Source organism: Macaca fascicularis, chromosome 16, assembly GCF_037993035.2.
Source record: "Macaca fascicularis isolate 582-1 chromosome 16, T2T-MFA8v1.1".
Classification (NCBI taxonomy): Eukaryota; Metazoa; Chordata; class Mammalia; order Primates; family Cercopithecidae; genus Macaca; species Macaca fascicularis.
The window spans coordinates 3790094-3817737 of record NC_088390.1 but is presented as its reverse complement, the minus strand read 5'-3'; the positions used below and the strand labels follow the sequence as shown (position 1 = coordinate 3817737).

The following is a 27644-nucleotide window of genomic DNA, read 5'->3' as shown; positions in this document are numbered from 1 at the left end:
AATGAGGAGAGAGTCCGCAGAAAAATCTGGAAGAAAGTGTTTCAAAGAGATGGTTACGCTGGGCGCGGTGGCTCACGCCTGTAATCCCAGCACTTTGGGAGACTGAGACGGGTGGATCACAAGGTCAGGAGATTGAGACCATCCTGGCTAACACGGTAAAACCCCGTCTCTACTAAAAATACAAAAAATTAGCCAGGCGTGGTGGCGGGCGCCTGTAGTCCCAGCTACTCGGGAGGCTGAGGCACGCGAATGGCGGACACCCAGGAGGCGGAGCTTGCAGTGAGCTGAGATCGCACCACTGCACTGCAGCCTGGGAGACAGAGCGAGACTCCGTCTCAAAAAAAAAAAAAAAAAAAAAAAAAAGGAGAGATGGTTACTTATGTCCCGGGCTTCTGAGAGGTTGAGGAAGACGAGGACAGAGAGGGGTCCATTGGATGTGGCATTGTAGGGACGCCTGGTGACCTTCACAGGAGCCGACTCAGGGTGGGAAGTCCCCCTGGGGTGGGTTCAGCTGGGGGTGAGCAGATGCATGCACAGGTGCAGACTTTGTTACTATTCTGTAAGCCACGCCGATACGTGAATATATTTCTTTTTTTTTTTTTTTTTTTTTTTTTTTTGAGACGGAGTCTCACTCTGTCACCCAGGCTGGAGTGCAGTGGCGCGATCTCGGCTCACTGCAAGCTCCGCCTCCCGGGTTCACGCCATTCTCCTTCCTCAGCCTCCCGAGTAGCTGAGACTACAGGTGCCCACCACCACGCCCGGCTAGTTTTTTGTGTTTTTAGTAGAGACGGGGTTTCACCACGTTAGCCAGGATGGTCTCGATATCCTGACCTCGTGATCCACCCGCCTCGGCCTCCCAAAGTGCTGGGATTACAGGCTTGAGCCACCGCGCCCGGCCCCACGTGAATATATTTCATAATGTATTAAAATGTAGAGTGACAGGAGTTGAGGAAGTGGAGACGGTGTCTCATTTCTACCCCCATCCTGTGCTCTTTAATCTGTCCCAACCCACTGCAGCCACATCATGACTTTTTTTTTTTTTTTTTTTTTTGAGACAGAGTCTCACTCTGTCGCCCAGGCTGGAGTGCAGTGGCGTGATCTCGGCTCACTGCAAGCTCCGCCTCCCCGGTTCACGCCATTCTCCTGACTCAGCCTCCTGAGTAGCTGGAACTACAGGCACCCGCCACCTCGCCCGGCTAATATTTGCATTTTTAGTAGAGATGGGGTTTCACTGTATTGATCAGGTTGGTCTCAAACTCCTGACCTCAGGTGATCCACCTGCCTCAGCCTCCCAAAGTGCTGGGATTACAGGTGTGAGCCACTGCGCCCAGCCTCCAAACCTCCAGTTCTGACTAACCCACAGGATGGGGCACCAATATGCTGTCTCAGGAACTAAGGCTAGGCAGGGAAGGCCCCCGGGGTGGCCCACCAGGAAGCCAGCCAGCACTGCCCCCAACAGAACCAACCCCAACGCTGGCGGTTTTCTGGCCTCCCCATCCCTACCCCCACGAGCGAGCAGAGTTTTTGTTAACCATCAGCATCACCCCTTCTCTGTCAGGGTGGGCAGCAAGCAAAGAGCGGTTGCATTTAACCATTTCCTGCCTGGCGCTGTGTAGAAGTAGAGACTGGGCAAATGTTTTCCCCGTAATTCAGAGTCTGGGCTAGGAATCTGCAGGCCACACAGGGAGCCTGTGAGCCCAGACAACTGGAATGGGAAGTGTGCTGGGCAGGCAGGGAGAAGACGAGGAACACCAGCCAGCTCAGCTTTGCCATCTCCCCTCCCACTCAGGCTCCTGGTCACCAGCCCCAGAACCGAGAGGACACCAGTGCCCCTCCATCGATGCTCCCTTGTGCAGGATGAAATCCTTTGCCATTCTGTAGGTAAGTCACCCCCAACTCCAGGGAATGCTCCCCAGGACCCCCTTTCTTACAAAATCCCCCTCATCTAAACTCAAACCATTCCAACCCCAGCCCTGCCTAATCCAGCCCGTTCACCCCTAGACTCTAGCATCACCCACAGCAAGATTCCATCCCCATGTCCAGTCCCACCCCAACCCAATCCTAACCCCCAGCCACCTTTCCTAGATGCAATCCTAGCAACAGAAACGATCCCTACAATGTATTGTGTGTCCACCGTGTGCCTGGCAGTCCTCTGAGTCATTTAGTTTTCTTTTTTTTTTTTTTTTTTGAGACGGAGTCTCGCTCTGTCGCCCAGGCTGGAGTGCAGTGGCCAGATCTCAGCTCACTGCAAGCTCCGCCTCCCGGGTTCCCGCCATTCTCCTGCCTCAGCCTCCCGAGTAGCTGGGACCACAGGCGCCGCCACCTCGCCCGGCTAATTTTTTGTGTTTTTAGTAGAGACGGGGTTTCGCCGTGTTAGCCAGGATGGTCTCGATCTCCTGACCTTGTGATCCGCCCGTCTCGGCCTCCCAAAGTGCTGGGATTACAGGCTTGAGCCACCGCGCCCGGCCGAGTCATTTAGTTTTCATCCTCACAACCACACCATTTACAAGAGAGGAAGCGACAGTTCAGATAATGTAAATCTTTTGGTTACCAGTATGACAAAGGTCACACTTTTAGTGGTGGCTGATTCAAAACTCTAGCCCTTCCTGATGCAACTAACTCATCACACCTCAGTGGAATTCACCCCCTACCTATTCAGTCTAACTGTGGCCATCCTAGTAACTAGCATGGGGCCTGGCATATATTAGGTACTCAATAAATGCCATTTGAATGAATGAATGAATGAATGAACCTGATTCATTCATTAACTAAACTCTATCCATCCTACCCAATCAAACTCAAATCACAGATTTACTGACAACCTCTTGGCTATATATATATATATATATTCCTTGTCTGAGGCAGGATGCCATGGCTTACGTCTATAATCCCAGCACTTTGGGAGGCTGAGGCGGTGGATCACTTGAGGTCAGGAGCTCGAGACCAGCCTGGCCAATATGGCAAAACCCCATCTCTACTACAAATACAAAAATTAGCCAGGTGTGGTGGTGCGCACCTATAATCCCAGCTATTTGGGAGGCTGAGGCAGAAGAATCGCTTGAACCCAGGAGGTGGAGGTTACAGTGAGCTGAGATTGCACCACTGGATTCCAGTCTGGGCAACAGAGCAAGATTCTGTTTTTAAAAAAAAAATAAAAAAAATCCTTGTCTGAGAGGCACTGAGTTGAACAGACTCAATCTCAGTCCAGCAGGGTTGACTGAGTGATTCCGTGACTCAAAAATAAAACAGTATCCTGAGGCTGACAGTGGGGAGGAAGAGGAAGGAGCTACCATTTCTGCCCCTGAGGCTGTGGGGCAGTAAAATTCCCCAGGATGGGTCTGTGAGATTGGCGGTTCCTCGGTCCACACAGCCAGTCCCGCGGTTCCTTGCACATTCCTTGGCACTTTCACACCCACCAGGCAGTGCTTCTCCACCCACCTGTTCGACCAAGCTCACTGAGGAAAAGCAGCAGGTATCAGCTATTGCTGGACGCCCATCACCACACTCACAAGGCTGGGCACAGAGCAGACATCAATGGACATGTGTTAAATGGGCCAGCAGATGAGCCCCAGGGATGGGCACTCGGCCCTGAACATGTCCAGTCCTGACCTTGAAGTCCCCCGTTCTAGCTTTCTAGAGGCTTCTCTGAGTGGCCAACAGTTCCTCATAGGGGCCTGACCAAGGTGGCTCTGTGCCCTCTGACCTTGGCTTTGGGTCTCTGCCTCCCAGAGTGCCCTCCTCCTTACCTGGGTTTAACTTTTTCAGAGCATGTCCCCATCCCCAAGGGGAGGCACCGGGGAGTGACCGTTGCCCGGAGCCACCACGGCGTTTTGGTGAGTGCATGGGCAAGAGGGAGGGCCTTAGGGAGGCTGGTGCTAACCCTCGTGGTTGACCCTGGTGTTGAGAGCGGTTCCGACTGGCATGCTATTTCCGAGGCTGAGTAGTCTAGCATCTCCCTGGTGCCAGCCCCAGGGCTGACTGTAGCTCCGACCACCTATTCTGATACCAGGACTGACCTAGGTGTTCCCTGTGACCCAGCACACTCATGCAGGTGTCGGCCTCAGCCTTGACCCCAACACAGACCCCTACACCTGGTGAGGGGTGGGCCAGCCACTCCTGTGCCCCCTGCCTGGTTGATCCACTGAGTTCTAGAATGGGGGTGAGAATGTGGCTGTAGCTCGGGAACGCGGGGGTGACCTGGTGTTTCCCTACCCTCTATTCCCTCACCCAGATATGCATTCAAGTGCTGGCCCGGCGGCCTTACAGCCTCAGCTCAGAATTCACAGGCACCTGTGGCCTCCTGGGCCCTGACCTCCGTCCCCAAGCTCAGGCCAACTTCTTCGACCTTGGTAAGGATTGGACATTCACTGGCCTTGGATAGCTCTAAAGAGATCTCCTTGGTCTCCAAGAAAAGGCACCAGCTCACGGCAAATGCAGCGGGACACAGGCCCACGGTGGAGCAAGGCAGGGTTGAGGCATTGCATAAAAGGAATCAGGGCAGAACCACATGTGAGCGTGCTCAGGTGAGGACGGAGCCTTTCTGACTCTGAGCTCTTCCACCTATGTTTTTAAAGAAAATCTCCTGGATCCAGATGCACGTGTGGACACTGGAGACTGCTATAGCAACAAAGAAGGCAGCCGGGGAGAGGATGTGAACACAGCCAGGCGGCGCCGGGCTCTGGAGAAGGAGGAGGAGGAGGAAGATGAGGAGGAGGAGGAAGACGAGGAGGAGGAAGCTGGTGAGAAGAGGCAGATCTGGGTTGCTCTGAGTCTATCAGAGCCAACCCCTAGGCTGGCAGCCTCCAAGGGTGAGGGGTGCCTCAGTCTGAGATGGGGAGCAGTGGCTGGACTTTACAGGCCTGACCAGTACCAGCTCCACCCACTCTATCTTATAAATGGGGAAACTGAGGCTCAGAGAGTGGTAGTGATGGGAATGGCTCACACAGCAAGCAAAGCCTGACCAGGTTCTAGCTCTCTTTTTGAAGGGGGAAACAAAAGCTTCTCTCTTGGGGCCAGGCATGGTGGCTCACGCCTGTAATCCCAGCACTTTGGGAGGCCGAGGTGGGCGGATCACTTGAGATCAGGAGTTCGAGACCAGCCTGGCCAACATGGTGAAACCCCGACTTTACTAAAAAATTCAAAAATCAGCCAGGCATGGTGGTGTGCACCTGTAGTCCCAGCTACTTAGGAGGCTGAGGCAGGAGAATTGCTTGAACCCAGGAGGCGGAGGTTGCAGTGAGCCGAGATCCCACCACTACCCTCTAGCCTGGGCAACAGAATAAAGCTCCATTAAAAAAAAAAAAAAAAAAAAGCTTCCCACTTGGGAGGTTCTCCAACTTCTTCCCTGAATTGAGCCCTCAGGCCTACAACAGGGGCATGTACCGTACACATGCTGCCCTCACATCCCATGCCCACTCCTGACCTGTTTGTCTTGGCCAGGCACCGAGATTGCCATCATCCTGGATGGCTCAGGAAGCATTGATCCCCCAGACTTTCAGAGAGCCAAAGACTTCATCTCCAACATGATGAGGAACTTCTATGAAAAGTGTTTTGAGGTGGGCTTTCCTAAGAGCTGGTTACCACTTATCTGTTGCTGAGAATCACCCTACCTCAGAACAACAATCACCACATTTGCTCACAATTCTGTGGGTCAGATACTTGGGCTGGGCTCAGCTGGATGGTTCTTCTGTCCATCTTGCCTGGAGTTACCCTGGAGCTGCAGGCATCTGGTTGCTTGACTGGGGCTGGATGGCCTAAGATGACCTCACTCACTTGTCTGGACCATGTGTCTTTAGCAGGCCAGCCCAAATTTTTCATGGCAGCAGCAATCTAAGAGGGCCAGATCCAATGCATGCAAGTATTTTTCAAGTCTCTATTTTTTTTTTTTTTTTTTTTTTGAGAGGGAGTCTGGCTCTGCCGCCCAGGCTGGAGTGCAGTGGCCGGATCTCAGCTCACTGCAAGCTCCGCCTCCCAGGTTTACGCCATTCTCCTGCCTCAGCCTCCCGAGTAGCTGGGACTACAGGCACCCGCCACTTTGCGCGGCTAGTTTTTTGTATTTTTTAGTAGAGATGGGGTTTCACTGGGTTAGGCAGGATGGTCTCGATCTCCTGACCTCGTGATCCGCCCGTCTCGGCCTCCCAAAGTGCTGGGATTACAGGCTTGAGCCACCGCGCCCAGCTCAAGTCTCTAATTATATCACATTTGCTGATGCCTCATTGGCCAAAGCCAGTCACACGGCCAATCGCATTGTCAGTATGGAGGGGACTACACAGGGAGCTAGGGGGAAGTCTGTGATTCATTGGGGGCCATTACTATCACACCCTTCTCCACCCCCACTCGCTTAGAGATTTTGCTCTGCCTTAGCATCTCTTTCTGCCCAGGGATAAGGTAGAAGGAGTGGATTTTTCTGCTGCTTCCAGGGGGAGCCATTTCAGGGGCAGAGGTGGCAGTTCTTCCAACCTCCTGCCCTCCTCCCCATCCCCTGCAGTGCAACTTTGCCCTGGTGCAGTATGGAGGAGTGATCCAGACTGAGTTTGACCTTCGGGACAGCCAGGATGTGATGGCCTCCCTCGCCAAAGTCCAGAATATTACTCAAGTGGGGAGTGTCACCAAGACTGCCTCAGCCATGCAACATGTCTTGTGAGTGTGGGGGCTGCAGGAATTATTCTGGCCATGCCCAGAGTCTCTGTGGCATCGTGCTTGGAGGAAGTGGCTGGACAGAACTGCAGAAGAGAATTAGGGTTCCAGCCTTTCCGTGGCTGAGAGAGAACGTGAGGGATGATACCTCAAGACTGTCTTCCAAAAAGTCTTCCAAGGACTTCCTCTTGTGAGAGGCAGGAGAGCAGAGTGCTCGGTGGACAGGCCGGCTGGGTTCAGATCTCAGCTCTGGTTTGTATCTGTGTGACCTTGGGCGAACTGAAGGACCTTGTGACCTGGGCTTCCGTTTCCTCACTTTAAAAATGAGAAAAATAGGCTGAGCGCGGTAGCTCACACTTGTAATCCCAGCACTTTGGGAGGCCAAGGCAGGTGGATCACCTGAGGTCAGGAGTTTGAGACCAGCCTGGCCAACATGGTGGAACTCTGTCTCTACTAAAAATACAAAGGGTGTGGTGGCAGGTGCCTGTAATCCCAGCTACTTGGGAGGCTGAGGCAGGAGAAACGCTTGAACTCGGGAGGCAGAGGTTGCAGTGAGTTGAGATGGTGCCACTGCACTCCAGCCTGGGCAACAGAGTGAGACTCCATCTCTCTCAAGAAAATAATAATAATAAAATAAATAAATAAAATGAGAATGATAATAGGACTCACAGCTTGGAGCAGTGGCTTGTGCCTATAGTTCCAGCTACTCAGGAAGCTGAGGCAGGAGGACTGCTTGAGCCCAGGAGTCTAAGGATGCAGTGAGTCATGATCACACCACTGTACTCCAGTCTGGGTGACAGAGTGAGATGCTGTCTCTAAAAAAGAAAGAAAAATAATAGCACTTACCTGGTAGATTTTGTGGCGGTTGGATGGGTTAAAATATACAGTGTTGGCCGGGCGTCGTGGCTCACGCCTGTAATCCCAGCACTTTGGGAGGCCGAGGTGGGTGGATCACGAGGTCAGGAGATCAAGACCATCCTGGCTAACACAGTGAAACCCCGTCTCTACTAAAAATACAAAAAAATTAGCTGGGCGTGGTGGCGGGCGCCTGTAGTCCCAGCTACTCGGAGGCTGAGGCAGGAGAATGGCGTGAACCCGGGAGGCGGAGCTTGCAGTGAGCCGAGATGGCACCACTGCACTCCAGCCTGGGCGAAAAAGTGAGAATCCGTCTCAAAAAGAAAAAAAAAAATTATATATATATATAGTGTTTACAGCAGTGTCTGGCACATGATAAACGCCTGGCATATGATATTATCTATCATAAATGATAGATAATAGAGTATTAGCTATCATTTTAATGTCATTACTCTTCCTGTATGCACACAAAAGGAAGAGACTGCCAGCCAGCACCTTTCTGCTGGGAGCAGGTGAGAAGCAAGAACACCTGTGTTACAGCCCTCCCTCTGCCTAGCCTCGCTGTGTGACTTAAGGGGGCATCACCCCCTTCTTTGGGTCTTTTGGGAGGATTGTGAACCCTCCCCATTCTAATACAGGTCAGAGAATGAAGTCTCTCCTGGAGGCGGTCATGCCTCTGGCAAAGCTCTCTTCTTCCTTTACTCTCCCCTGCTCAGAGACAACATCTTCACCTCAAGCCACGGCTCCAGAAGAAAGGCATCCAAGGTCATGGTGGTGCTCACTGATGGTGGCATATTCGAGGACCCTCTCGACCTTACGACAGTCATCAACTCCCCTAAAATGCATGGTGTTGAGCGCTTTGCCATTGGGGTAAGAGCCAGGAGCCGGGAGGCCCCTCCTGACCCTGCTCAGCCTGGGGTGGGGAGGAGTCAGGGTTGTAGATGGGGGCTTCTCTGTAAGCAGCTTATCCAGACCCTGTTCTGTTCGCAAACACTCCCCTTCTCCCCATGCCCTGTCATCCCAGAGAGGGCCCATTTCCCCATGGTGGTCACAGCTTCCTGGCCAAATAGTGACGGGAGAGCCCACAGGAAACGCACCAAGGAATGTTCCTGGAGGACCGTGGTGCCGAGCTGAGTCCTGCCAGACAAATGAGAGTAGCTGCTTAGGGCACAGGGGAGGCAGAGAAGGCCCCGCAGGCAGAGGGAAGGGGAGTAGCTGCTTAGGGCACAGGGGAGGCAGAGAGGGGCCCCGCAGGCAGAGGGAACGGGAGTAGCTGGCCTAGGGCACAGGAGAGGCAGAGAGGGCCCTGCAGGCAGAGGGAACGAGAGTAGCTGCTTAGGGCGCAGGGGAGGCAGAGAGGGCCCCGCAGGCAGAGGGAAGGGGAGTAGCTGCTTAGGGCACAGGGGAGGCAGAGAGGGCCCCGCAGGCAGAGGGAAGGGGAGTAGCTGCTTAGGGCACAGGGGAGGCAGAGAGGGCCCTGCAGGCAGAGGGAATGGGAGTAGCTGGCCTAGGGCACAGGGGAGGCAGAGAGGGCCCCGCAGGCAGAGGGAAGGGGAGTAGCTGCTTAGGGCGCAGGGGAGACAGAGAGGGGCCCCGCAGGCAGAGGGAACGAGAGTAGCTGCTTAGGGCGCAGGGGAGGCAGAGAGGGGCCCCGCAGGCAGAGGGAACGGGAGTAGCTGGCCTAGGGCACAGGAGAGGCAGAGAGGGCCCTGCAGGCAGAGGGAACGAGAGTAGCTGCTTAGGGCGCAGGGGAGGCAGAGAGGGCCCCGCAGGCAGAGGGAAGGGGAGTAGCTGCTTAGGGCGCAGGGGAGGCAGAGAGGGGCCCTGCAGGCAGAGGGAACAGCATGTGCAGAGGTGAGGAGGGGCTCGGTGTGTTCAGGAGAACTGGTGTACTTTGGTAAAACTGGAATTTTGCCCAGAGTGTGTGTAGAACAGGGAGCAGGGAAAGGAGGAGAAAGGAAGAAAGGAGGCAGGTAATGGAGGGCCCCAGAGGCCAGGGGAAGGGGCTCAGCTCTCTCCCTGGGCCTGGGGAATCCCCGTGGCGCTGACTCGCTGACCCAGGCCCCCTGTGCAGGTGGGAGAAGAATTTAAGAGTGCTAGGACTGAGAGGGAACTCAACCTGATCGCCTCAGACCCGGATGAGACCCACGCTTTCAAGGTGACTAACTACATGGCGCTGGATGGGCTGCTGAGCAAACTGCGGTACAACATCATCAGCATGGAAGGTGAGGGCTCCAGGACCCACGCCACCACAGGAGACCCCAGCCTGTGCTCTAGCCCCGCCTCTGTCCCATCTTCATGTGGTTTCTTTGAGCAACTCCCATCATCTCTCTAAGCCTCAGCTGTTCCATGTCTAAAAAGGCAATGGCCGGGTGTGGTGGCTCACGCCTGGAATCCCAACACTTTGGGAGACAGAGGCAGGTGGATCGCTTGAGGCCAGGAGTTCGAGACCCGCCTGGGCAACATGGTAAAACCTTGTCTCTACTAAAACAAAAATTAGCTGGGGCCGGGTGTGGTGGCTCACGCCCGTAATCCCAGCACTCTGGGAGGCCAAGGCCGGTGGATCACCTGAGGTCTGGAGTTCAAGACCAGCCTGGCCAACATGGTGAAATCCTGTTTCTGCTAAAAATACAAAACAATTTAGCCGGCCGTGGTGGTGCATGTCTGTGATCCCAGCTACTCAGGAGCCTGAGGCAGAAGAATCACTTGAACTTAGGAGGCGGAGTTTGCAGTGAGCCAAGATCGCCTCACTGCACTCCAGGATGGGTGACAGAGCAAGCCTCCGTCTCAAAAAAAAAAAAAAAAAAATTAGCCAGGCGTGGTGGTGCGTGACCTGTATTCCCAGCTACTTGGGAAGCTAAGGCAACAGGTCACTTGACCTTGGGAGGCACAGGTTGCAGTGAGCTGATATTGAGCCACTGCACTCCAGCCTGAGCAACAGAGCAAGACACTGTCTCAAAAAAAAAAAAAAAAAAAAAAAAGAAGGCAACAATATCTCCAACCTCCTTGCGTCCCAGAATCTCCATGAAGTTCTGATGAACTGAGCTGGTGCTGGAGAAACAAGGATGACTGGAGCGTAGTCCCTTCTCCCAGGAGCTCCCAGACGAGGAAACTGAGGCCTAGAAAGAGAGAGCGAACTGCCCAGACAGTAGTTGCTCAAGGAGAACCTGGGTCTCTACCTTCAACCGGGTGCTCTTCCTGTTACACCAAGCATGGTTCCCTGAGGCCAAGCTGGACTGTCCCCTGCCTCCGTTTCTCCCTTCACCTCCGCCCACAGCAGTCTCACTGGGCTTCTTGGCTTGCAGGCACGGTTGGAGACGCCCTTCACTACCAGCTGGCACAGATCGGCTTCAGTGCTCAGATCCTGGATGAGGTATGTGGCTGACTCAGCACCAGGCAGGCTCGCCCGTTGGGAAGGGGCCCAGAACACCTAGGATTCAGGGACTCCTGCCTCCCATCCAGAGCTCTGCTCTCCCTGTGATGATTCCTCTAAAAGAGCCATTTTATTTTACTTATTTATTTATTTTGAGACGGAGTCTTGCTCTGTCGCCCAGGCTGGAGTGCAGCGGTGTAATCTCGGCTCACTGCAACCTCCGCCTCCCAGGTTCAAGTGATTCTCCTGCCTCAGCCTCCCATGTAGCTGGGATTACAGGCACCTGCCACCACGGCCAGCTAATTTTTGTATTTTTGGTAGAGACGGGATTTCACCATGTTGGCCAGGCTGGTCTCGAACTCCTGACCTCAGGCGATCCACCTGCCTCGGCCTCCCAAAGTGCTGAGATTACAGGTCTGAGCCACCACGCCGGGCCTGAAAGAGCCATTTTAGGATAAAGGGAAATATTTCTGCCTGCTCATCTTAATCTGGACCACTGAGATAGACAGAAGTGTGGCCATATTGATGACAGGAGGTGGATTTTTTCTGTGTGCTCAAACATCCAGTTGCTCCCCTGAATACAGACCAGTCAACAGGATTCGGCCTGGGTCAGCCTACCAACCAAGCTGCTTGCTTCTCCCGGAGGCGGGAGTGCAAGGGCACGAGGCAGGAGCCCAGGGTTGGCCATCTCACCTTCGCACCTGCATCTCTGGCCAGACGGGCACTAGGCCACCGAACGCCCCCCTTCTCCCAGCCAGGTTAGCCGCGCTGGCCCAGAGACCCGCTGCCACCGTGGCCCGGCCCTGGGTCCCTCCCACTCATCTGGGCCCCATCCCCGTCCCCTTCAGCGGCAGGTGCTGCTCGGCGCCGTCGGGGCCTTTGACTGGTCCGGAGGCGCGCTGCTCTACAACACACGCAGCCGCCGGGGTCGCTTCCTGAACCAGACGACGGCGGCGGTGGACGGGGAGGCTGCGCAGTACAGCTACCTGGGTGAGGGCGGGGCCTGGGGGCTACCTGGGTGAGGGCGGGGCCTGGGGGCTACCTGGGTGAGGGCGGGGCCTGGGGGCTACCTGGGTGAGGGCGGGGCCTGGGGGGCTACCTGGGTGAGGGCCGGGCCTGGGGGGCTACCTGGGTGAGGGTGGGGCCTGGGTGCTACCTGGGTGAGGGCCGGGCCTGGGGGGCGAGGCTACCTGGTGAGGGCGGGGCCTGGGTGCTACCTGGGTGAGGGCCGGGCTTGGGGGCTACCTGGGTGAGGGCCGGGCCTGGGGGGCGAGGCTACCTGGTGAGGGCGGGGCCTGGAGGCTACCTGGGCGAGGGCGGGACCTACCTGGGCGAGGGTGGGGCCTGGGGGCTACCTGAGGAGCGAGGGGCCAGGAGACTACCTGGGTGAGGGCGGGGCCTGGAGGCTACCTGGGCGAGGGCGGGGCCTGGGGGCTACCTGGAAGAGGGCGGGGCCTGGAGATTACCTGGGAAGGACGGGGCCTGGAGATTACCTGGGTGAGGGTGAGGCCCAGATGGGGACACCGAGGCTGCGCATTGGGCTGTACTTGAGGTTTCCAAATGGGGGCGAGACCTGGTCGGTCACATGGGCCGAGGGGCGGGCCCTGGTTAGGGACCCTGAGGCTGAGAATTACCGCCTCCTGGATAGGGACAGGGCCTATCAGGTACACCAGGCAGAGCAGCCGCCCACAGGAAGGCGGGGCCTCTCCATTAATAATAGTGGTGCAGTAGCTCACGCCTGTAATCCCAGGAGGCCAAGGCGGGCGGATTACCTGAGGTCTGGAGTTCGAGACCAGCCTGGCCAACATGGCAAAACCCTGTCTCTACTAAAAATACAAAAATTAGCTGGGCGTGGTGGCAGACGCCTGTAGTCCCACGTACTCAGAAGTCTGAGGCACAAGAATCTCTTGAACCTAGGAGGTGGAGGTTGCAATGAGCTAAGATTGTGCCACTGCACTCCAGCATGGGTTATAGACCGAGACTCTGTCTCAAAAATAAATCAATAAACAAAAATAATAATAGTGGTGGGCAATCCTCTCACACCTCTTCTCAGTCCCCCTAGGGTGTGTGTGTGAGCGTGGGTAGTAGATGTGTGCGAACGAGTGTTTTGAGCAAAGCTGCATACGTGACAGTGTGTGCATCACTTCTGTTGATGGGGATGTGTGTGACTGGTAAAGGGAGAGTGTTTGCTGGTGCAGATCTTTAATATAGTGAGAAAGACAGTCTCTCCTATTTTACCCCCCTCCCCAGGCCACTTTGAAGGCCTGACTGGGAAGGTGCCGGGGCCAAAAGAGAGGCCAGGTGGGAGCACACGGTGTGTTCACAGCCATCCCACCCTTGCCCCAGGTTACGCTGTGGCCGTGCTGCACAAGACCTGCAGCGTCTCCTACGTCGCGGGGGCTCCACGGTACAAACATCATGGGGCCGTGTTTGAGCTCCAGAAGGAGGGCACAGAGACCAGCTTCCTGCCAGTGCTAGAGGGAGAGCAGGTACCCACTGGGGAAAGCTCCCACCCCTTTTGACGGATGGGGAATCTGAAGGCCCCAAGGGAAAGGGGTGGGTCCCAGGGTGCACAGTGGGCCAGGGCCCAGGCCGGGTAAAACTCAGGCTCCTGAGTGGAGCTCAAGGGCTCTGCATGTCTGATTGCTACACAGTTTCCTCCGCTGTGGGGCCTGGACTGCTCCTCCGCTCTCCTGTTACTCTCAGTGAGCAAACTGATATGTAACGACCCAAACCGGGTGGTCCAGGAAGCACGTGGGCACAGTGTAGCCTTGCTGAGGGGTGGAGGAGTGGGGCTCCTGGTGAGCTGAGTTCCTCCCGGGCTGTAGATGGGGTCCTATTTTGGCTCTGAGCTGTGCCCTGTGGACATTGACATGGATGGAACCACGGACTTCTTGCTGGTGGCTGCTCCATTTTACCATGTTCATGGAGAAGAAGGCAGAGTCTACGTGTACCGTCTCAGTGAGCAGGTGGGAGAGTCTCCATCTTCATGAGCTTGATAAGGCTGTGGCACTCAGCCTGGCACAGAGGTGATGGAGGCTGGGAGTGCCCTGGCTCTGCCTGGCACCAGTGGGCAGTGATGGGGAGGTGCTCAGGCTGGATGGCGGCTGGGCAGGGCAGCGGCATCTCTCTCCGCACCCACTTTCTTACCCAAGGGCAGTCGTTGATAATATCTGTAATATCTCTTTTCGTTGTTGTTGTTGTTTTTGAGGCAGAGTTTCGCTCTTGTCGCCCAGGCTGGAGTGCAATGGCGTGATCTCGGCTCACCGCAACCTCTGCCTCCGGGGTTCAAGCGATTCTCCTGCCTCAGCGTCCCGAGTAGCTGGGATTACAGGCATGCACCACCACGCCTGGTTGGCTAATTTTGTATTTTTAGTAGAGACAGGGTTTCTCCATGTTGGTCAGGCTGATCTTAAACTCTCGACCTCAGGTGATCCACCCACCTCGGCCTCCCAAAGTTCTGGGATTACAGGCATGAGCCACCGCGCCCAGCATTTTTTTTTTTTTTTTTTTTTCTGAGACTGAGTCTCACCCTGTTGTCCAGGCTGGAGTGCAATGGTACAATCTCGGCTCACTGCAACCTCCACCTCCTGGGTTCAAGTGATTCTCCTGCCTCAGCCTCCCAAGTAGCTGAGAATACAGGCACCTGCCACCACATCCAGCTAATTTTTGTATTTTTAGTAGAGATAGGGTTTTGCCATGTTAGCCAGGCTGGTCTCGAACTCCTGACCTCAGGTGATCCACCTACCTCGGGCTCCCAAAATGATGGGATTACAGGCCTGAGTCACTGCGTCCAGCCGATGACATTTCTTACAGCTGCATGGGTGGCAAAGCCCATTTAGTCCAGGATCTCATTTGTTTCTCACAGCAACTATGGGAGGTAGCTGCCACTCTTATCTTACGGATGAGGAAGCTGGGGCTCGGTGAGCCTGTGATGCTGAGACTTGCTCAAGTGTACCTAGCATGTATGTGGCAGAGCCGCGAGTGGAACCCAGGCCTCCCATTTGCAGCAATGCACCCCTGCCCATGGAAGTAGAGGGGGGCAGGCTCTGAGTCCTGAACTTCAAGGTGGGAGGACCCCAGCTTTCCCCTCGTGCTGTGTGATCTTGGGAAAGTCCCTGGCCTTTTCTGGGGCTCAGGCTCCCTGCTGGAGAATCAGAATCCACCAGCCCAGTGAGCGTGCATCCTGGGTGGCCATGGAGTGGGCACCTAGCGCCCCTTCTTGGGGGCTGAGCTGTTTGCTTGCTTTACAGGATGGTTCCTTCTCCTTGGCACGCATACTGAGTGGGCACCCCGGGTTCGCCAGTGCCCGCTTTGGCTTTGCCATGGCGGCTGTGGGGGATATCAGTCAGGATAAGCTCACAGATGTGGCCATCGGGGCCCCCCTGGAAGGTTTCGGGGCAGGTGATGGTGCCAGCTTCGGCAGTGTGTATATCTACAATGGACACTGGGACGGCCTCTCCGCCAGCCCCTCGCAGGTGACCCATGGGGCCCTCTCCTTCCTCTCCTCTGGGGCTCTGACCTCTCCCAGATATGATGACCAAGCCCCAAGTCGACTTCAGTCCTAAGTGCTGGGCAGGTCTCAGGGGGCTGGGAGTGCCCAGTGGAAGAAAGAAGTCCCTCAGGCTGGTGGGAGGTTCCAGACCAGGGCCTCAGCTCAGCCCCTTCAGGTTGAGGGGAGGTTGTGGCGGTACCTGTCTCCTTCCCTGGCCTATACCCTCTCCTTCCACCCACCTGCCTCGGGTCCCTGCTTCCTCTCTTTCTGTCCCTCGCTCCTGTCTCCCACCCAGCCACCTCTCTGCCTTATCTCTCATTCCCCAGGGCTCCCTCGCCAGCCTCTCACACTGCATGTGTTACGGGTACTTTCACCCACCTGCAGCTCCTCCTGAGAACCTCCACCTGGATGGCCCCAGGCATCTCACTCCTGCCCGTGTGGCCCATCTGAGAGCACCTGCTCCCCCAGACCTGATGCTCCTCTGAGTCCTCATCCTCCTCCACCCCCAACACCAGAAACCTCAGAGGGTCCCCAGCATGCTCACACCCTGCACAGCTGTCAGTCCCCACGTCCTCATGATTCTAGCTGTCTCCCAAGTCCAGCCCCTTCTCTCCATCCCCACCGCTGCAGTCCCAGTTCAGGCCTTGCCATCCCTCTCCCAGCCCACCCAGCTTCCTCCTCCCCTCCATCTCCCACCCCATATCTTCAGTGCCATTTCTAAAGTATTATCCTGATTATGTCGCTTCAAAAAAACAGAACCTTTGTTGACACCCCCACCCCCAAGCCCCACATCAAGCCTCCTTGTACCCCAATCCCCTGCGGTCCACCCCGTCCCTGGCCCTGGCTGCTTCTCAGAGGGTCCTGCTCTTTCCCCATGCCTCACTCCCTTACTCTCCCCTGTCAAGTCCCACCTGCCCTTTGAGGCTCCACCCAAATGCCACTTCCTCTGAGAAAGCTTGCCCCCTCTTTCCTGGCTCTAGACTGGGGAGGGGGGGGCTCCCTGGGGCTGGATGGGGCCTGCAATGCTGATTGGTATAGAACATGAAAGAACTCCCTGCTCCATTTCCCTCCCTTCCCTCACCCCACGCCTTGTGTTTCTGCCTCCACAGCGGATCAGAGCCTCCGCGGTAGCCCCAGGACTCCAGTACTTTGGCATGTCCGTGGCTGGTGGGTTTGACATCAGTGGCGACGGCCTTGCCGACATCACCGTGGGCACTCTGGGCCGGGCGGTTGTGTTCCGGTAGGGCTCTGTCCTGCTTTCTGGGGTCCCAGGCCCAGCCTCACCCATTTGTCCTGCTCTAAATAGCTCAATGCAGATATTAGGCACCGAGGGAGGGAGCCAGCACTGTGGTTGGGGGCACAGGCTCTGGAGTCTGCCCGTCTGGGTTTGAACCTCGGCTCTCAGCCCTCTCAGGGTGCCCTTGGGCAGGTTATTTAATTCTAAGACCTCACATAGGAGTTATAAGAGCACTGCGTCCCAGAGCTAAGAGGATCATGCAAGTGAATATATGCAACGTCTTTAGCACAATGCTCAGCGATGGCTATGATTATTCGGAATTGTGGAGTTTTTTTTGTTTGTTTTGTTTTGGTTTTCTTGAGACGGAGTCTTGCTCTGTGGCCCAGGCTGAAGTGCAGTGGTACAATCTCGGCTTGCTGCAACCTTTGCCTCCCGGGTTCAAGCAATTCTCTGCCTCGGCCTCCTGAGTAGCTGGGATTACAGGCATCTGCCACCACGCCTGGCTCATTTTTGTATTTTTAGTAGAGACAGGGGTTCACCATGTTGGCCAGGATGGTCTTGAACTCCTGACTTCATGATCCACCCACCTCTGCCTCCCAAAGTTACAGGCATGAGCCATTGCACCTGGCCAAGAATTGCAGAGTTTTTGTGCCCCATCCCTCAGTAAATGATCAAGTCCTGTGGCTGTAAATGAGCTCATGGAGCGCCCGTCTGTCCCGTCCTCTCCACCAAGCTGCAGACTTGCTCTCTACCCAGCACCTCTCTGGGCTGCCGCTCATGGTCATCCCGAAGTGAACACGTCTAAAAACAAAGCTCTTGTTTCCCCCCACCCTTCGTTCCCCCACATCTGTCCTGCCCTCAGGCTTTCTGTCTCAGCAAATGGCACCATCATCCACCCAGAAGTTCAGGATGAAAACCTAGGCGTCATCCTTGACGCCCCTTTTTCCTTCATCTCCATCACATCAACGCGTCTTAGTTGGCTCCGCCTCCAAACCGCCTCCCAGCACAGGCACCGTCTTCACTTCTTGGACACTGCCACGGCAGCCTTCCCTGCTTCCAGCCCCTGCACTCCATTCTCCACGCAGCGGGAGCCCGATTCCTTCACTCTGATGCCTGAAACCCCTCCACGGCTCCTATTTAGAGAAAAATCCCAATTCCTTACCATGGCTTTACAGGGCTTTTTGTGGCCTGGCCGTCCCTGCCCCTCCATTTCCATCTCCTCCTCGCATCCTCTGTCTCACTAATTAGGCTCCAGGCACACTGACCTTTGTGCTCCTCAAACAAACCAAAAGTGTTCCTGCCACAGGCCCTTGGCACTGGCTATGCTTTCTTCCTGGCGTGCCCTTCCCCAGATCTTTCATGTTAACAAATCTCAATGGAAATGCCCCTGCATCAGCCACGTCATCTCTGACCACCAGTCTCAGTAGCCCTCAGTCCTTATTACAGTATTTTTTTTTTTTTTGAGACAGAGTCTCACTCTGTCGCCCAGGCTGGAATACCGTGGCATGATCTCGGCTCACTGCAACTTCTGCCTCCCAGGTTCAAGCGATTCTCGTGCCTCAGCTTCCTAAGTAGCTGGGATTACAGGCACCCGCCACCACGCCCAGCTCATTTTTGAACTTTTAGTAGAGACGGGGTTTCACCATGTTGGCCAGGCTGGTCTCGAACTCCTGACCTCAGGTGATCCGCCCGCCTCGGCCTCCCAAAGTGCTGGGATGACAGGCGTGAGGCACCGTGCTCGGCCAACAGTATTTTAATTTTTATCACAGCCTTGCCAATACATAGTATTTCCCTGTTTCCCTCATTTATTTGCTTGTTGTCTGCTTTCCCCCGAAAGCAGAAACTCGTCTCTTTCCCTTGTGCCCTGAGACTCAGGGCAGCACCTGGATGTGGGCATGTTTGATAGAGACCCACTGAATGCATGAACCAATCATCCAGGCCCTGACCCAGAAGCCGGGCAGTCACTTCTCCCATCCTCTTTGCTGTCTTGTTTAGCTCCCGGCCTGTGGTTCGCCTGGAGGTCTCCATGGCCTTCATCCCCAGCGCACTGCCCATTGGCTTCAACGGCGTCGTGAATGTCCGTTTATGTTTCGAAATCAGCTCTGTGGCCACAGTCTCTGCATCAGGTAAAACGTGGTCCAGCTGACTCCTGCCTGGCGTCGTGCTCCTTCCTTTTTGGCTTCTGTAAGGGGAAGGGAAAACGTACTGGGGTCGGGGGGTGTTGGTCTGAGGTCCTGGTGCTTGAAATCCCTCAATTAGAGCTTAGCTCCTTTGTCTCCAGGCTCTGTTAAATGCAAACTGCCTTAAGAAAGGGCAGTCTGGCCGGGCGCGGTGGCTCAAGCCTGTAATCCCAGCACTTTGGGAGGCCGAGACGGGCGGATCACGAGGTCAGGAGATCGAGACCATCCTGGCTAACACAGTGAAACCCCGTCTCTACTAAAAAATACAAAAAACTAGCCAGGCGAGGTGGCGGGCGCCTGTAGTCCCAGCTACTCGGGAGGCTGAGGCAGGAGAATGGTGTGAACCCGGGAGGCGGAGCTTGCAGTGAGCTGAGATCCGGCCACTGCACTCCAGCCTGGGCGACAGAGTGAGATTCCGTCTGAAAAAAAAAAAAAAGAAAGGGCAGTCTGAGGTTATATCCACACTCGGACGGGGTTTAGAGCTGACACTGTTGGGAAGAGGGATGTTGGAGCCCTTCCTCAGGGTTGAAGGGTTCAGTTTCTGAAAAGAGGACTCAGAAAAAGGCAGCCAGTTCTCCATGCCCACGTGTGTGCGTGTGTGCAGGGGCTCCTGAGACGCACCCTCCTCCTTCTCTCTGACTTGTGTCTTCTCCCCTTCCCTCCTCACTGTGTGCCTCTGGCCCAGGTGGGATGGGATCACCTGGCGGAGGTCTGGTTTCTCTTTCCTTACCTGAAACTCATTAGGAGACTGTTTCCAGAAAGGAGGTGGCGGGTACGGCTTTCACAGCCCAGGTATTTACGGTCCACCCAAGAGCTTCCCCCAGAACGATTCCTCAGCAACAGTCCCCGAGGTTTAACCTCCCAGGAGCAGTCTCTGAGATGGCCTCTCCCTCCCACGGGGCGGAGAGCAGTCTCCTGCGGTGAGGTGGCCTTCCCAAAGCAGAGGGCTATTATCCTACAGGCCTGTCCCTTCCAGGACGCAGAGCTCGCTGGGCTGTGCGACGCTGGGCAAGCGTCTTTCCTTAGCTGAGCCAGTTCTGTTCTGAACAGTAAGAGAGGCGGCCCCAGAATCTCCATGGCGCTTCCAGCTCTGCCGTCCTGGGGTTCTCCCTCCATAGTTTCCCTCTTTCCCTCTCCATTCTCTTCGTTGTCTCTCTCCCTCCTTGTTTTCTTCATCAATCTCCACCCGCTTCCCGAGCCCTCCTTCCCTAAGGAACGCTGACTCAGTGCTGGGAACGTGCCGTTCCAGGTTTGGGGCTGGAGCACTCAGAGGCCCTGGTCAGGTGTCAGCAGACAGTGAGAAAATATCTTTGAAAAAGCGACGCAGGGGTCCAGCCCCAGGGAAGTACCTGCATGGGGACACTGTTCAGCAGGGGCTACAAGGAACCTCAGGCAGGCTGGGGGCCTTCTGTCTGCGGCCGGCTCATCCCCACCTCACCGGGAAGGTCTGGTCTTCATTCCCAGGTCTCCGCGGGGCATTTCTCAACTTCACGCTGGACGTAGATGTGGGGAAGGAGAGGAAAAGGCTGCAGTGTTCAGACGGGAGAAGCTGTCTGGGCTGCCTGAGGGAGTGGAGCAGCGGGTCCCGTCTTTGTGAGGACCTCCTGCTCGTGCCCACAGAGGGAGAGGTAAGTGGCGGGGGGGGTTGGATGGGAGTCCGGAGGGGTCTGTGTCATTGAGAAAGGATTTGAGGTAACGCAGTGAAGGGCACATACCCATCCCTACAAATGAGGTGATTGAAATAATCCTAACAGGCCAGGTGCGGTGGCTTATGCGTGTAATCCTAGCACTTTGGGAGGCCGAAGCGGGCAGATCACTTGAGGTCGGGAGTTCAAGACCAGCCCAGCCAACACAGTGAAACCCTGTCTCCACTAAAAACACAAAAATTAGCCGGGCATGGTGGCGCGTGCCTGTAATCCCAGCTACTTGGGAGGCTGAGGCAGGAGAATCGCTTGAATCTGGGAGGTGGAGGTTGCAGTGAGCCAAAATCATTCCACTGCACTCCAGCCTGGGCAACAAGAGCAAAACTCCATCTCAAAATAATAACAATAATAATAATAATAATAAATCAAGAGCCACATAATGGCATGGAAGATGGAGATGCTGTCATTGCTGACGTTTTTCTTGGTAATAACTCAGGAATGCCAGGTGTTCTTGGCATCCGTTATCCGACCTCACCTGATAATAACTAGGACGGAGGGCCTGAATGTCAACTGGCATCAGAAAAAGTGAACAACTGAAAGGAAGAAATAAAAAGATAGAAATGACCATCTAGAAAGGTTTACTCCTGGCAAAGGTGCCCAGAGACGTGGGGAAAAAAAAAAAATAGCATGTCGGGATTCAAAGCCTGACAGGATCTAGAACTTTGGATCTATCTGGATCGTGTGTTCCAATAAACAAACGCATGAATTATTCTTCTGAATACACATTTACCCCCAAAGTGATTATTAATTGGATTAAGAAAGTTTCTAGCAAGTCTACAGCCTTCCTTAAATAAAGGCTTAATCACATCCTCTACGAGAGAATCATGCTCCCTTACTCCCATGGGCTCAAGGTTCTTACGGTGGCAGAAAAGCTCATTTAAACAAAGACAGTGGCAAACAGTAGGCTAAGCAATCTCCTTATCTTCTCTCTTACCTCTCTAATATGTCCTCCATGTTGCTTGGAGAAAGATTTTGGTCGGCTGGGCGCCGTGGCCCACGCCTCTAATCCCAGCACTTTGGGAGGCTGAGGTGGGCGGATCACCTGAAGTCAGGAGTTTGAGACCAGCCTGACCAATGTGGTAAAACCCTGTGTCTACTAAAAAAAAAAAAAAAATACAAAAATTAGCCAGGTATGGTGGTATGCACCTGTAGTCCCAGGTACTTGGGAGACTGAGGCAGGAGAACCTTGAACCTAAGAGGCAGAGGTTGCAGTGAGCTGAGATTGAGCCACTGCACTCCAGCCTGGGCGACAGAGCAAGACTTCGTCTTAAAAAAAAAAAAAAGAGAAAGATCTTGATAAACACAAGTGTGGCTGTGACTCTTCCTTTCTGTCTGAGCCAGTTCTTTACCCCTTTGTGATTGGGGTGAGAACCACAGGAGCTATGAGACACAAAACCATAGTAGAACGAAGGAGATTTTCCCAAAGCACTTGGCAGCTTGCTTGAAGGACATGTCCCTTCAGCCTGGCTTATTTGGAAGATGCTTAGGACCTCTGACTCACCACTTTTATTGTTTATTTCTTCTTATGACAACATCAAAGCAGAAAGTATTCTTGCTAGGCGCGGTGGCTCACATTTGGAATCCCAGTACTTTGGGAGGCAGAGGTGGGTGGATTTCTTGAGCCCAGGTGGTTGAGGCTGCAGTGAGCCATGATGATGCTGCTGCACTCCAGACAGAGTGAGTGAGACCTTATCTAAAAAAAAAAAAAAAAAAAAAAAAAAAAAAAATTGATGGACGAGCGCGGTCGCTTATGCCTGTAATCCCAGCACTTTGGGAGGCTGAGGCGGGCGGATCACCTGAGGTCAGGAGTTCGAGACCAGCCTGGCCAACATGGTGAAACCCTGTCTCTACTAAAAATACAAAAATTAGCTGGGTGTGGTGGCGCACGCCTGTAATTGCAGCTACTCGAGAGGCTGAGACAGGAGAATCGCTTGAACCTGGGAGGCGGAAGTTGCAGTGAGCCAAGATCGCGCCACTGCACTCCAGCCTGGGTGACACAGCAAGACTCCGTCTCAAAAAAAAAAAAGAAAAAAAAGCATTCTTGTTGTCGTCTTCTCCCCCACATCAAACTCTAACCCTGCGTTTCATGGTGACCCCACAGCTGCATGAGGAGGACTGCTTTTCCAATGCCACTGTCAAGGTCGGCTACCAGCTCCAGACCCCGGAGGGACAGACAGACCATCCCCAGCCCATCCTGGACCGCTACGCTGAGACCTTTGCCATCTTCCAGGTGACTCCCCACAGCCAGTGCCCAGCCCTCTTGAGAGCCCATCCCACAGAAACCACCTGCTCCCCTAACTTCCAAGAATGTTGGAGTTGGGAGGGAATGTCTTCAGACAGCATTTGGGCCCCACTGTACACATGGTGAAACTGAGTACCTACAGTGGTGTTAAAGTGTACCCATGAGTGCGGACTCGTGGGCAACGCAGGTCTCCGTCTGCCCCGGTGCTTGTTCCTTTATGTTCACAAAAGCGCTTGACATGTGTGTGTGTGTGTGTGTGTGTGTGTGTGTATTTTTTTTTTTTTTTTTTTTTTTTTTTTTTTGAGACGGAGTCTCGCTCTGTCACCCAGGCTGGAGTGCAGTGGCGCGATCTCAGCTCACTGCAAGCTCCGTCTCTTGGGCTCACGCCATTCTCCTGCCTTGGCCTCCCGAGTAGCTGGGACTACAGGTGCCCGCCACCATGCCCAGCTAATTTTTTTGTATTTTCAGTAGAGATGGGGTTTCACCGTGCTAGCCAGGATGGTCTCGATCTGCTGACCTTGTGATCCACCCGCCTCGGCCTCCCAAAGTGCTGGGATTACAGGCGTGAGCCGCCGCGCCCGGCCACCGCTTGCTACATATTTAATAAAGCACATGCATCCTGGGAGCCTCACGTGGCAAGCGGCTGTGATGGCGCTGTGGTGGGGGTCCCTTGTGGGAGCTAGACCGGAGCTGTCCTGTCTTGCACTGCAGAGAGGATGCCCTTTGGTGCACCTGCCTGTTCACGCCCTGCCAGGGCCTTCAGGCTGAATGGCCCCACCAAACCTGTACCCTAGCCTCTCCTCCTGGTGCCCATCAGTGCAGCTTAGACAGGCGGGTAGTGTCATAAGAAACTTTTGTCGGCCGGGCACCCTGGCTGACGCCTGTAATCCCAGCACTTTGGGAGGCTGAGGCGAGTGGATCACCTGAGGTCAGGAGTTCGAGACCAGCCTGACCAACATGGTGAAACCCCGTCTCTACTAAAAATACAAAAATTGGCCAGGTGCGGTGGCAGGCACCTGTAATCCCAGCTACTAGGGAGGCTGAGGCAGGAGAATCATTTGAACCCAGGAGGCGGAGGTTGCAGTGAGCCAAGACCGTGCCATTGCACTCCAGCCTAGGCAACAGAGTAAGACTCCATCTAAAAAAAATAAATAAATAAATAAAAATTTAAAAAATACAAAGATTAGCCCAGTGTGGTGGTGCAGGCCTGTAGTCCCAGCTACTCAGGAGGCTGAGGCGGGAGAATTGCTTGAATCCGGGAGGCAGTGGTTGTCGTGAGCCAAGATCGTGCCACTGCCCTCTAGCCTGGGTGACAGAGCAACACTCCGTCTCAAAAAACAAAACACAAAACAACAAACAAACAAACAAAACCTTCAGTATATATTTCCTAAAAACTAAGGTATCGTCTTAACATAGTACCATAATCAAAACCAGGAAATTCACATTGATAAAATGCTATTATCTAATCTACAAATTCTATTCAAATCTTTCCAGTTGTCCTATTAATATCCTTTATATCAAAAGAAAAAAAAAGGTCCTGGTCCAGGATCATTCACAGCGTTCTATAGTTATTTATCTTTAGTCTCCGAAAGATCTGGAAGAGTTTCTCAGTCTTTCCTTGTCTTTTAATGACATTAACATTTTTGAAGGTTACAAGCCAGTCCTTTTATATGTTCCTCAATTTGATGTTTCTTCATAATTAGATTCAGGTTATGCATTTGTTTTGTTTTGTTTTTGAGACAGAGTTCTGCTCTTGTCACCCAGGCTGGAGTGCAGTGGTGCGATCTCGGCTCACTGCAACCTCCGCCTCCTGGGTTCAAGCAATTCTCCTGCCTCAGCCTCCCGAGTAGCTGGGATTACCAGCATGCGTCACCACGCCTGGCTAATTTTTGTAATTTTAGTAGAGACGGGGCTTCACCATGTTGGCCAGGCTGGTCTTGAACTCCTGATCTCAAGTGATCCACCCGCCTCGGCCTCCCAAAGTGCTGGGATTACAGACGTGAGCCACCGCGCTTGGCCCACAGTATTTTAATTTTTAGCACAGCCTTGTCAATACGTAGTATTTCCCTGTTTCTCCCATGTATTTGCTTGTTGTCTGCTTTCCCATGAAAGCAGAAACTTGCCTCTGCTTTCTGTTTGGAATATCACAGAAGGAAAGTGTGTTTTTCTCTGTACACCACCTCAGGAGGCGCCCACTGTGGATTTGTCCTATGCCTAGTGCTGTTTGCCTGTGGCATCAATGAGCACATCTCATTTTATGGTGAGATGCCTTGAGAGTGTATCCTGCTTAACATCTCTTTATGTGTCTTTCCTTAACCAGCGATGATTATTATGCTATGGCAAAGAGATTTTTTTTTTTTTTTTTTTTTTTTTGAGACGGAGTCTCGCTCTGTCGCCCAGGCTGGAGTGCGGTGGCGCAATCTCGGCTCACTGCAAGCTCCGCCTCCCGGGTTCATGCCATTCTCCTGCCTCAGCCTCCCGAGTAGCTGGGACTACAGGCGCCCGCCACCATGCCCGGCTAATTTTTTTTGTATTTTTAGTAGAGACGGGGTTTCACCGTGTTAGCCAGGATGGTCTCGATCTCCTGACCTCGTGATCCGCCCGTCTCGGCCTCCCAAAGTGCTGGGATTACAGGCGTGAGCCACCGTGCCCGGCCTGGCAAAGAGATTTTAAAAAATTTATTCCCTGTATAAAACGGGTGAGGAAAAATTATGTGGTGTTAGGCACACCGATGTTACCAGAGAATGCGTTCTAGCTGGGAGTTTAGCTGGCTTAACCCCATTCTCTTTCGCTGGGGCTGGGTGGAAGAGATTGGGCTACTTGGCTATATTAAAAATGCAACAAAAAACCCTGCATGAGACTGCTGACCCACTTAGAGAGAGCTCCACGCTTTGACCTCTGCAAATGGCGTCCCCCTTCCGCAGGAAGTAGAAAGTTTCCTTTCAAGCTCTGGGCTCTCATTCCCACCCTAGGCCATGGGAACAGACCCGCAGAAAGCTGCTGAGGTGGCTGCCGGGAGAGAAGTGCGAAGTGCAGGGGCTGTCCAGCCGAGGAACTGGCTGCCTTCCTTCATAATACAAAAACAGACCCAGCTACGTTAGAACACTGGAATTTTTAAACACACACTGGAGCTTTTCAACCTCCATGGGGCCTTTTGAAATGTGGCTTTCAGAATTCGTTGGTTATGTGTAGGCAAGATTGCAAGGGAAATAGTTAGCTTACAGAGACGACTAGCCAGGCCGGGCATGGTGGCTCACACCTGTGATCCCAACACTTTGGAAGGCCGAGGCAGGTGGATCACCTGAGGTCAAGAGTTTGAGACCAACCTGGTGGTTGGTGGACTTGAACCTTGGTGGACTTGAGCCTGGGTCTCTTGACATCCTGGACAATGCTATATTCAGAACCCAGTATTCTTCACAGCGAGGATGTCCTCTACCTCAGTTAGAGGTCACCTCTTTCCTGGCCCACCTCTTGGCCAAATTAATTAATTAATCAAATATTTCTGGACCACCCAACATGGCGAAACCCTTTCTAATAAAAATACAAAATTAGACCGGGCGCGGTGGCTTAAGCTTGTAATCCCAGCACTTTGGGAGGCCGAGACGGGCGGATCACGAGGTCAGGAGATAGAGACCATCTTGGCTAACACAGTGAAACCCCGTCTCTACTAAAAAATACAAAAAACTAGCCGGGCGAGGTGGCGGGCGCCTGTAGTCCCAGCTACTCGGGAGGCTGAGGCAGGAGAATGGCGTGAACCCGGGAGGCAGAGCTTGCAGTGAGCTGAGATCCGGCCACTGCACTCCAGCCTGGGCGACAGAGCGAGACTCCGTCTCAAAAAAAAAAACAAAAAACAAAAAACAAAATTAGCCAGGTGTGGTGGCACATGCCTGTAATCCCAGCTACTTGGGAGGCTGAGGCAGGGGAATCGCTTGAATCCAGGAGGCGGAGGTTGCAATGAGCCAAGATCACGCCACTGCCCTCCAGCCTGGACAACAGAACGAGACTCCGTCTGAAAACAAACAAACAAACAAACAAACAAAAACCAGATGACTAGCCATGAGGAAGAGAACCTCCAAGGCCTGGACCTTGACAATATTTGGCTAGGTATCCCCCATTCCTGCCTACACCCGAAAAGACTAAGGAAGCTTCTCTTCGCATAGGTGTCTGCTCCCTAAATGCGCAAAGGCGTGAGTTGTGTGTTGCTGCTTAATTTGCATGATGTCAGTGGAATGGGCACAGCTAACATTCCGTGAAGGTCACCCCAGTTTTCACCTTGGCCAGAGGACTGGGTCACAGTGTGCCCATGTTATAGGACAGATCCAGGAATGTCACCCAGGAATGTCACAGTTCCTGTTCTTTGGGGACAATCCCAGCCTGCACCCCTCACCTCCCTGAAACTGTACTTCTCAGGGGGAGCAGAAGGCACAGCCCTAAGCGTCCTAAGGAGAAGAGCCAGAGGCAGGGCTGCCGGGGAAGGCGGGGCCTGGGCTGATCGGGACTCTCTCTGTCTGGTTACAGCTGCCCTATGAGAAGGCCTGCAAGAATAAGCTGTTTTGTGTCGCAGAATTACAGTTGGCCACCACCGTCTCTCAGTGAGTTGGATGCAGCTGTCAGTTTCCTCAATTAACCTCCTCCCAAACGCTTGCCTGGGGAATCCTCATCAGGATGCCCAGCACACCCCTTCCCCTCTTCCCGGGGCCCACACACGGCTTCTGCACTTATGATGTCATGATGTCCTCAGCTACCCGAGGAGGGAGGCAAGACGGAGCTCTGTCTTCCCACTTTCTAGATTAGGAAACATACTCAGTCGCCAAGGGCCCTGCATAGGCCATTTGGTGGACTTGAACCTGGGTCTCTTGACATTTTGGACAATGCTATATTCAGAACCCAGTGTTCTTCACAGCGAGGATAACCTCTACCTCA

The 27644-nt window shown here is 54.0% G+C and overlaps 1 protein-coding gene across 17 annotated transcripts in view; it reads left to right on the top strand.

Annotated features, from left to right (window-relative positions):
- The window catches only part of ITGAE (integrin subunit alpha E), a 95667-nt gene that overhangs the window by 30985 nt on the left and 37038 nt on the right, over positions 1 to 27644 (top strand). For 9 of the 17 annotated variants that reach the window (XR_012425130.1, XM_065532609.1, XM_065532610.1 and 6 more), the window contains exons 3-20: positions 1790 to 1881; positions 3766 to 3833; positions 4232 to 4349; positions 4575 to 4739; positions 5440 to 5555; positions 6488 to 6639; positions 8208 to 8361; positions 9566 to 9716; positions 10797 to 10864; positions 11713 to 11854; positions 13211 to 13353; positions 13693 to 13833; positions 15118 to 15342; positions 16469 to 16599; positions 18592 to 18722; positions 20241 to 20404; positions 22581 to 22709; positions 27240 to 27313. Coding sequence is in view for 14 of the 17 variants with exons in the window: in XM_065532609.1 (XP_065388681.1) it covers positions 1790 to 1881; positions 3766 to 3833; positions 4232 to 4349; positions 4575 to 4739; positions 5440 to 5555; positions 6488 to 6639; positions 8208 to 8361; positions 9566 to 9716; positions 10797 to 10864; positions 11713 to 11854; positions 13211 to 13353; positions 13693 to 13833; positions 15118 to 15342; positions 16469 to 16599; positions 18592 to 18722; positions 20241 to 20404; positions 22581 to 22709; positions 27240 to 27313 (2364 nt within the window). In the remaining 3 variants the exon portion in view is untranslated. Of the gene's footprint in view, positions 1 to 1789; positions 1882 to 3765; positions 3834 to 4231; positions 4350 to 4574; positions 4740 to 5439; positions 5556 to 6487; positions 6640 to 6873; positions 6889 to 8207; positions 8362 to 9565; positions 9717 to 10796; positions 10865 to 11712; positions 11855 to 13210; positions 13354 to 13692; positions 13834 to 14732; positions 14830 to 15117; positions 15343 to 16468; positions 16600 to 17458; positions 17877 to 18591; positions 18723 to 20240; positions 20405 to 22580; positions 22710 to 27239; positions 27314 to 27644 lie in introns of those variants that run through there. The other 8 variants (XR_012425131.1, XR_012425132.1, XM_074018221.1 and 5 more) reach the window with 7 other exon arrangements.